We start from the raw sequence: 10,299 nt of genomic DNA on the forward strand, positions 1-10,299 counted from the left end.
CAAAAGAAGTATAACTTCAAAAAGGTTAAAAACCACTGATTATAGAGTGAATTTTTTTATTTCTGAGCATGTATGCACTACACACTAGCTTTTACTATTTTATATAGCTTGTTATTGCGATCAATAAACTCTTGATAATAATATTGTTTGCATACAAAATTGAAATTTCCGAAACGGCACGCGATATTTTCATATCTCGGAGGCAAGTAAAATATATAGCTTGGATCCTCCGCGGAAAGTGGAGCTAGTCTACAAAACATTTTTCAAGAAAGTAAAACAATATTATATTGTGAACATGTCTGACATGGACCAAGGTAAAGTGTCACTTAGCGTTGCAATGTTCTCGTGTTGTTGACGTTGAAATTATATCTTCCGACTCGTCAGAGTGAGAAAGTAGTAACAAAAATGACAAATATTATCCCAGGCAACGTTCCCTCTATTTTTATTTTTTTTATCTTGTGTCAGATTATCTGAAGAGTAAATGATGTAACCAAATCTTCACATATGTGCGTAGACAAATGAATTCGTCAAATTCCAATATGCCGCAAAAAGTACCTACCAACCTAACAAAGAGGAAAAACAATATATTATACTGTTGCCAGTGTTGCCGACCGTACTATGATTTTAGTATTTTTATACTATAATTTTGATTTGGTCGACACTTATACGTGTACTATATTTTTTCGAATAGTTTTTAATATAGTTGCGCTAAGAAAAGATGGCAGCACTGATCGTACCTCTCATTTACAGTAGGTATTTACATAATTATCATATTATCCTGGAATTACTCTAGATTTCATCGCGTGGAAATAAACTCAAATATAATGATTATAAAAATACTACTAGCAGATCAACTTTCATAATCCATAACATAAGTGTCAGAGTTTTTTTTTTGTGTGAGTTCAGTTCTGTTTCTTTCATTAAAAGTTGAACAAAAGTGCAAGCTGAAAACTGAAAAGCTCGCTTGCATACAAATTCAAAAGAAAATTATTTCCATCAGGTAAATAGCCGACCTGTTTTGGGACGCAGGTACGGTACTCTGAATACAAAAAAAAACAGCTTACTTTTTGAAATACCAAACTCAAATAGATACCTGACTTTATAATTCTCTAAAAGTATTAAATTACTACGTACCAACATAGTACAGACTTGTGCAAGTTAAAAAACTGTCGGAACGTAGGTACTTTATTCCATTTAAAAGAGTTTCATAAACCATTATAATATATTAATAATATTTATCTTCACAATCTATTAGTTGAGATTTTTTTTTAAAAATCTGCTTTCAATACACTTAATATTTTATACGGTAAATTGATCGCCGTAGACAATAATTGACCAGCGATGCAAAACAAATTAATAATAATAAGGATATTAATAATATTTTTTTACCATATGGTGATGTGAATAAGGACGAGAGTAGGTAAGGTTTCAATGACAAGACTCAGATAGGATGCGTGTGATTCATTGATATACTACTGGATGAATCATATGCTTCTTAAAATGACGCCCGATTTTCAGCGACTCGGCCAATGCTAAAACTTACTGTTTTTTATGAGTAAGCCCGATCTAGCTTGCATCTTACTCTAACTAATAGTCAGCGCATGACGACTTGCTCTGTCTGCTTTGGGTTGCAGCCACCCTTAGGTTCACTATTCCAAGAACGCAAATTTAGTTTTACAGCCAGGGCAATACGGGTGAAATTCGGGAATCCATGTCAACGGTCTTAACGCATTATACCTACAAGGAAATATTATAAGACGATATTCGTAATATCTTTTGTGGTACATTTTTAAAATGACACTTGTATGGGAACTCCTCATCTAGTAGTATATCAATGGTGTGATTGAGAAAAATACCCAGTTTCTTCATCATCATCAGTCTGAATCTATCCACTGCTGGATGAAGGCCTCTTCAAGCTGCTTCCACTTCTCTTGGTCTTGTGCATTGCGTTGCCACGTACTTCCTCAGAACTTTATCATTTCATCGATCCAGCGGCCTCTAGGTCTACATTGCGTTCGTTTTGTACTTCTTGGATACCACTGGATGACTAGATTTGTCCAACGATTGTCTCTTCTTCGAGCTATGTGTCCAGCCTATCTCCATTTAAGGCTTTTTAATAAACTCTATTACATCGCAAATCCTTGTCTGCTTCCTTATCCACTCATTCCTCTTTTTGTCCTTTCGCGTTATGCCCTTCTCCATACTAAGTTGTGCTACTTTAAGTTTCTGGATCTCTCTTTAACTTGGGGTCCATGTTTCACACGCATATGTAACCACGGGAAGCACACTCTGGTTGAACACTTTGCGCCTTAAGCACAGTGGAAGGTCACCTTTGAAGACATTATTCAGGCGGCCAAAAGTACTCCAACCTAGCTTTACTCTACGAACTATTTCATCAAATATACATCCATCTATAGACACTTGTTGTCCCAGATAGATGTAGCTTTTCACCTGTTCGAGCTGAGTGCCATTGATGACGATCTATTTTTGGCCCGCAAAGCAGTTGAACATGACTTTCGTCTTTGTTACATTTATTTTCAAACCTACTTTGTTGGTTACTTACTTACTCCTTCAGTTTATTCCCCCATAAATATAAATATTATTATTATTACAAAAATGACAATTAGTTTAAACAACGATAGTGATATCAAATTACACAGATAAGAAAATACTATACATACTCCTAGAAAAATTAGCAGATTCTATTTCACTATGAAATGACGAGGAGCGACGTAACGAATGTGACGCGTTGGCGTTTGCTACCGATGCTCGTAAGTAGAGTTTAGTTTCGGGAATTTCCCGACGGGAATTCTCGAGAAATTTTCGAGATTTTCCATCCTGAATCTCGAGAATTGAATTTTTTAACATTTCGGGAAATCCCGAATCTCGAGAATCTTTTCATGGGATTCGGGATTTTTTTATTATCAAATATTAATTGAAAAAAAAACGATTTTCTAAATGAAAAAAGTGGACAGAAAACACAAAACGTTCAAAGACTGATCGGGGCATTTAACACAATTAAGCCAAATTTTGTGTATCAAAAGTCTACGCGATTGTCATACACAGCGATTGACAGCCTGTGTTTTTTGAAATTCCATTTTAATAAGTAAAGTTTTGAATTATTTTTGTTTCCCTACTTCTATTTTGTCTGTCTTCTTACATGTCTACATGTAATATTTTATTGATTTTGTTCATTTACGATCATAGTCAGATAATAATTTTCGTCATATTGTATAAAATCTCGACAGAAAATCATGCCGTTAATTAAATTCGAGGTCACCTACATGAAGAGAGCTATAAACATTGTATAAAATGGTTTTATGAATCCAATTTGGGTATATTTTGTAACGGTTTCTCCAGCTGGTATAAATTTTAATGTCACTAGAACAGATTAAATATTAAATCCTGACGTTATTACAGTACCTAGCTGTTTCAAACAGCTGACAGCATGTCGTAACTAATAATCGTAAAAGATAGGTGGTTTGATACAATTTACACAGTGATATCCAATCATTAACTATTTCTTTTATTCAACGAATAATTCACAAGATTTAAGAATGTACCATTCTGATTATTGAACATACATAATTTTGAAAAACACCTTTTGAGAAAATATATTATAACCGATAGAAAAAATCTTTTTTGAAAAAAGTAGGCCACCCCGGCAGGGATCGAACTCTGCATCTCCTGGGTTTACGCCCCGTCCGTTGCATTTACCTATATGCTACAAGGCGACGTACTAAGTGCGACAAATTTTTACTACTACTAATAACAAACAGATTTTTACGACGATCAGTCGATACCTACAAATTGGCTCAACCCGCTAAAGGAAACAGATATCAGAAACATTCATACTTTGAATACACATACAAAACGCGGATCTATCGATTTCTTTACCTAGGTATCTCATTGATATATTATAACATAGACTTTTAACTAATTTCGCATAGAGATTTTGACTCGTCGCGTCGGCAATCGGGCCGTCCATTAGTCGACCTACCTATTTAAATAGACTTTAAAACAATCCAATAATTGTATATCTCTTCTTCGTCGTACCCTCATGGCTGAGGATCGTGACCACCTTTGAATTTTGTCATCGTTTGAGCGACCAAGACTTTCCATCCCTCTCGATCGTCCGCTTCTCTCATGGCAGAATGAATCGTGCCCCCAGTCAGCTACTTCACTTGGTCGATCCGACGCTCTTACTCTGCTTCGCCTTCCCTGGAGGCCACCCAAAACCACCAGTTTCTCCAGGATGTCCGGTCCACGCCAGACAATATGTCCAAAAAACTTCAAAATGTGTTTTAGACATATTGTTTATCCGCAATCTCTGAAATACGAAGCATTCGGCTACAACACCACATCTCGAAGGCATCAATTGCCTTCCGCTTCCTTCAGGGTCCATGACTCGACACCGTATAAAAATATGCAAAACATTAATGTTTGGCAAAAGTATATATTTATATAATATAACTTATATATATATTATTTAAAACTTGGGTTATCCTACAACAATGTCACTACAACCAAAACCAAACTGTATTTTTACTTAACAGGGCAGTATAGCAAATGAGCTAGCTACGTATCTACGATTATCTGCGAAAATGAGCATTTTTATAAGCTGAAGCGACAATAGGTCGTAATGTAAATATATCAATTAAAACACTATGTAAGTAAGTATGTAATATTTTTGTCGATTGGGTGTGTGAGCAAGTTGACAATGAATCTTTGAATTGATGGTAACAGATAGATTCAGTAATAACTGTGTTTCTGTAACGTTTTCAGTTGACGCTGTGTCAGACAATGAAAGTATCGCGGGAGACGAGCACCCTCAGCACCACACCAACGGCGGGTGGAACATCGTCCCCGGAATCGCTACCCTCGACAATCACAACCAGGACACGGTCAGCGTGAAAGGAGTCGCCACTCCCATCACCGAGAACAACTTGTCTGCCAATCACAACAGCCTCGGTAGGAGTGACGACGGGTGGAGCAGAGCTGGCTCCGCTGCCAATAGTCGACCATCGTCGGTGGCTTCCGACTATGTGGGATCCATAGGCAGGAAACATTGGGTTGATGTTATAACAGGTTGGTATACATCTCTTATGTAATATAAATTCTGCTCGTCATTGTGTTAACGGTGTGTTTTGGTCTGCAGAACTAACCTGACATTGGTAATGCCAATTGGGAGGGCAATAACTATGTTCCACCAAATCGATATTGATACGAGTATATAAATCTATTTGCATGAGGTGAGTTTAGGTTGTCATTGTTTTATGATAGGGTCTACTTAGCTCATTCGATGTACCGACTTTATATGTATGTTTCTTATATATTCGCTGTTTTTTTTGTTTAAATCTTATTAATAGTCTTACTATTTTTACCAAGGAAATATGGTCGCTGTATGTGTAGGTAATAAGTCATTAAATTCAAAATATATTTTTCGTCCTTAATGGAATTTGCATTAACATTATGTTTATTACCCTCAGATAAAGGGATCCGAACTCTGAATAATTCTGATAGACCCAGTAACACTACCTCTATCCTACAATGTGAAGAATTTTTGTAGGGGACAGTAATGTTAAACCAAAGAAAATGTTTTTTTATATTTCTAGTACCATTAATGATGGCGTACGTAACGAGATACGTTTTCGGGACTGATAAGCTGCGACCAAATTCCTTCGAAGTGCGAGGACTCAACGGAGCATCCACCGGAGTCATTCATTGTGATGACCTGGCCATAATGTCACAGTGGCTCAAGCTAATAACTGATAATATTGTTGGATTAACTAATTTACAGGTACCTATATATTTTATTTCGAATGTTTGTTAAACTTACTTATTGTCCTACGACCAATAATACAATCCTGTAGTTGTATTATAATACCCCATAGGCACCATGTTTTGAACAAACTAAAAGTTTTCTTCGAAGCGAAACTAATTAAAAATAACCATCAAAACACTACTAGAAAATTAATATTGCTGAGATACCAAAATTTCTCTGGCAATGCAATTTGATGACATGTACAATATTAATTCTGTGAGCATGTGGATTATCATAGTTTTGAGACAATTAAATCCAAAGATTTATCCTCAGTAAACCAAGCCATAAAGTAGAGTAGCTTATAGGAAGAAATAATTTGGTAAAATAAAAACAAATAACCCAGAAAATACACAGATAGAACCATAGAGAATAGAATGAATAGAACTGATATCTGCAAGTTGTGTGGATTTAGTTTTAGTAGATAGATTAAAAGTAAGAGCCACAGCTAAACTGTAGAAAGTATTTTGCTATATCCATCCAGTACTTAGAAATAAGACTATAATTTTTGTGAATAACTTCAGAATAAGAATTTAAATACGACCAATCATTGAATAGAGGATTGTATAGTTACTATATAGTTAACTTAAAACTGCATTGTTTCAAGATACTACAGTCTTATATGAGAGTATATGACTTTCTACTATATGATGGTTATATTAACACATTTTACGTTCAGTGATTGTTAGCCATTCACCCATTTCATTGAGCACTTGCATCGGAGCAACACACACATAGACCCCTTCAAACCAACCTGCCCCACACCACACACGGTCTTAATCGAGCGTATCATATTTTATGTGAAGCATCAGCAGTTTTTTTTACACCTGGGAATGTCTCAGGAGCAGATATTCAAGACTGAGATCGTCACGAAATGAAGTGTGCTTTGACTGATATTACAAAGACTTTCTAATAAAAATGACCATGGTAGAGAGGAGCACGGTCAACTAACAAACAAGTAAAGTATACACATACAAAGCTAAAACAATATAAACATACAAAAACTAAGTGATGAGATTTTCACGTCTGCAATAAGACATCGCAAATTTATTAAACACGACAATATTGGCCTTTGTGGTGACTTGGTCGGACGGCTCGATGGGTTTGCATCGTAGCAAACACATTGATAGCTCGGTGAAGCTTTCAATCAAAATTATTTCTGTTGCAAAACTAAGCCACATCCAAGAATTTTTTATAGTGAATAATATAATATGAATGCTTTCATTTCAGACAAAATTATACAATAGAAATTTTGGAGCAGGTGAGCGAATAGAGTACATGGGGTGGGTTCACGAAGGCGTCCTCAACAACAACCAACCGTGGCAAACCTACAAACCAAGATTTCTCACTCTCAAAGGAACCGATGTTATGTTGTTTGATACTCCACCAGTAAGTAATTCTTCTTCTTGTAGAAGACTTAATTTATGTTTTTACATTATATGTAAGATCAACCAAATCGAGATGGTGATAAGTAGGTCATAGGCGAAGCTATTTGAGATGGTTACGAAAAGGGGAACACAATTAACATAATTATAGTGTGATTGTTATTGAGCAACTAGTGAGGACCCAGCAAAAAAGTCTTTAAACAAATCGAGTGCTTAAAATCAAACAACATACATAATCTACAAAAAAGTAATTTTTTTTTTTTTAGATAACTTAATATTCTTGGCTACATCATAGTCAAACAACTGTATGTCAATCTTTTCTAGTTTCTTCTTAAATCGTCAGTAAAGTTTAACGTTAACTACATAAAGTAGGTGTTTTCATATTTTTATAAAACCATACCAATAAATTATAACATCACCATAAGCTAGAAAGATGTAGGTACAATACACAATAAATTATACAATATGAACATTAGGTTTTAAATAAACATTTCCTTTGTTGAGTTACAAGAAACTAACAGGCTTTTCATGGAATAGGCCGTCGAATGCCGTTTATTACGGTCTAACCTTACTCCGATTCCGTTTATTACCAGTCGAGTGTTCATCCAATGTCATTATCCCGCATGCGAATTTGGATGCGGAACAGGCCTCATGTTCTATTATGCTTCACTCAAATCATAGTGTTCGAGTCTGCTCGCATATTTGGATCAAGTATTCTTTTTACCAAAATCAAAAGAATTTTTTTCTCTATGGTCAATTTTTAACGAGTTTGATGTCTATGGACGCTTAAACGTCAAACAAAAAAGACACACGACATAATTTTCGCATTTTGCCGCGAGATACCTCTAGTAGTAATACAATGCCAATATTGAAAATGAAAGATGTTAAAATCGCAACGTCATTTACATACTTATTATTTCTTATATTTATTGATTTATATTACATTATGGCCGGATAATCCGAATGCAGAATAAATGTTATTGAATAAATATAATCATTATATTATTATCATCATCATAATCAAATATAATAAATCTCTTCAGAAGTAGGTACATGATTACTATCGCGGAAGGTGGATACCTACCTAAACAAATAAAAGTAATTATTGTACGACAACATCTTTTTGGCTACGTGTTAAAACTGTGAACTAACATGCTCCGCCCATTTTACCCGGAATTCCATTATAAACTAAGAAGCTCCTCCCATTTAGTAGACAGCAGCGCCTAGAAGCGTAGCCAAGAAGATGTTGTCGTTCAATAATGCTGACCGTGATAGTATACCATGTATTATGCATAAATCGTTTCCATATGAATTGAGTTAATAATATATATATATATTAATTATATTTTCATTCATCTGCATCTGATTATCTGCGTATTTACTAACGAAACTTTTGAATCCGAAAGCATTATCACTTTTACGAAATTTACGGCGTTGTAGATTAGTTTCATCCACGAAAGCAAAGTTTAGTAATAAAGAAAGCAGTCATAATCGAATAAAATGAAGCACCAATTATAGGATCAGTTGTAAAATAGATAATACCATTAGGCAATAATCAAAATAATTCACTGAATCATAATGAAACACAGAAGAAAACAAGTACCTATGACAATATCAACAAACTCGTTCTGTCAGTTGCAATCTGTCAAACATCGACTCTGATAAATTTAGCAATCGGTTCGCTAAACTTATGGTAGAGGGGCATTCTGTGTACGGATTCGGCGAGATGCTTATATACAAAATCTGTTTGAACGCAATTATACGTTTTGCACGCCATCTGGCGTAAAATCGCATTCGAAAATATTGGGTGGATGGCCTATAAAAAAACTTTTGCCCTCCTGTAAAGTTGCACTTTTGTAGATAGTGTTGTTTGACATTTAGGTGATGCATCAGTGTAACGGCAAATAATTTTCAACAATATAGGCGCAACGAAATTTTGGACTTGCTCGCATTCAGTGAGAGAACGTCGAGCTGGAAACACATCACTTTGTTTCGTGATGGCGACGGGCCAATTAATTCTTAAATCGTGTAAAGATGACTAAAAACGTTACCCATTTACTTTAAAAAGAAAACATGTCAATGAATATAATATTATTGTTACTAATAGAACAATAAACAGAACATAAAATGGACGTATGTTGGATTTATATGACAAATTATATTTCGTTTGACAAGCGTCATTTGCACCCGCGACCCGCAATCCGCGCATCGCCTAGCCACGATCTTTTTAGACCGTGCCTGAACTGATGTACAGCCTTCGAAGGTACAAGCCCTCGAAATATTCTTGCCCTGAAAAGAAATATTGGGGAATAATATTATGACAGAGTTACTATTTTAGGATATCAAAGAGACTTTTGCGTGTGATATAATTTTTGTTGCAATAGTAAAAAAATGTTCAGAAAATATGCAGTCAAAAGTCTAGATGTATTTTGTATTAATTTTATAATTGGTAGGGTTTAGTGACCTTGGTATTATTCAATTAGAAGTAAAATTCTATTATCAATTCTTGACAACATATGTAATGCCAAAGTTTTTTCTGCATTGCATAATATCAGAGTAATAATAATTATTACCACTACAATTAATAGTATATTAAAATAGGTCATTTTTATAATTACTTTTCTATTAGTTTATTAGTTTACTCTTTTGGTTAAATTATGTTATACATGATGGTATCCTGTCATTTTTCAGGTGTCGGTTGCCGGTCTCTCAAAGTGTCCTTACGTCTTGAAAGTGTATCAGACGATGTTCCGAGTAGTGAAGGAGAGCGAGAATGTAGACTGGAGACAGCATTGCTTCCTGGTGCAGGCGTCAGGAGCGGCCGGTCCTCGCTATCTCAGCGTGGAGACTCGCCAGGAGTTGCTGCGCATCGAGAGCGCCTGGACCGCCGCCATACTCACTTCAGTTATTAAACTGGGTGTAAGTTACCGATTTACAAAAAATTTAAATCATTCAAAATTGTGATTCATTTACTGTGAAAAGCAAGAATCATTTTGTGTATCTACATCTTTATTTTCTTTGAGTTCTTTAAGTAATGGCAGATATCTATAAAAATATTTAATTGTATCTGGACTTATATACAGGTGATTTATT

At 35.2% G+C, this 10,299-nt stretch overlaps 1 protein-coding gene across 1 annotated transcript in view; it reads left to right on the forward strand.

The window, feature by feature from the left end:
• Window positions 1-10,299, forward strand: part of Syn2 (Syntrophin-like 2) — a 374,597-nt gene that overhangs the window by 349,699 nt on the left and 14,599 nt on the right. The window contains exons 6-9 of the mRNA XM_085947698.1: window positions 4,786-5,088; window positions 5,616-5,800; window positions 7,052-7,210; window positions 9,898-10,125. Coding sequence (XP_085803824.1) covers window positions 4,786-5,088; window positions 5,616-5,800; window positions 7,052-7,210; window positions 9,898-10,125 — 875 coding nt within the window. The remainder of the gene's footprint in view (window positions 1-4,785; window positions 5,089-5,615; window positions 5,801-7,051; window positions 7,211-9,897; window positions 10,126-10,299) is intronic.

The sequence above is a fragment of the Rhyacophila brunnea genome, unplaced genomic scaffold (assembly GCF_057557595.1).
Source record: "Rhyacophila brunnea isolate RB1 unplaced genomic scaffold, BYU_Rbru_1.0 scaffold_2, whole genome shotgun sequence".
NCBI lineage: Eukaryota > Metazoa > Arthropoda > Insecta > Trichoptera > Rhyacophilidae > Rhyacophila > Rhyacophila brunnea.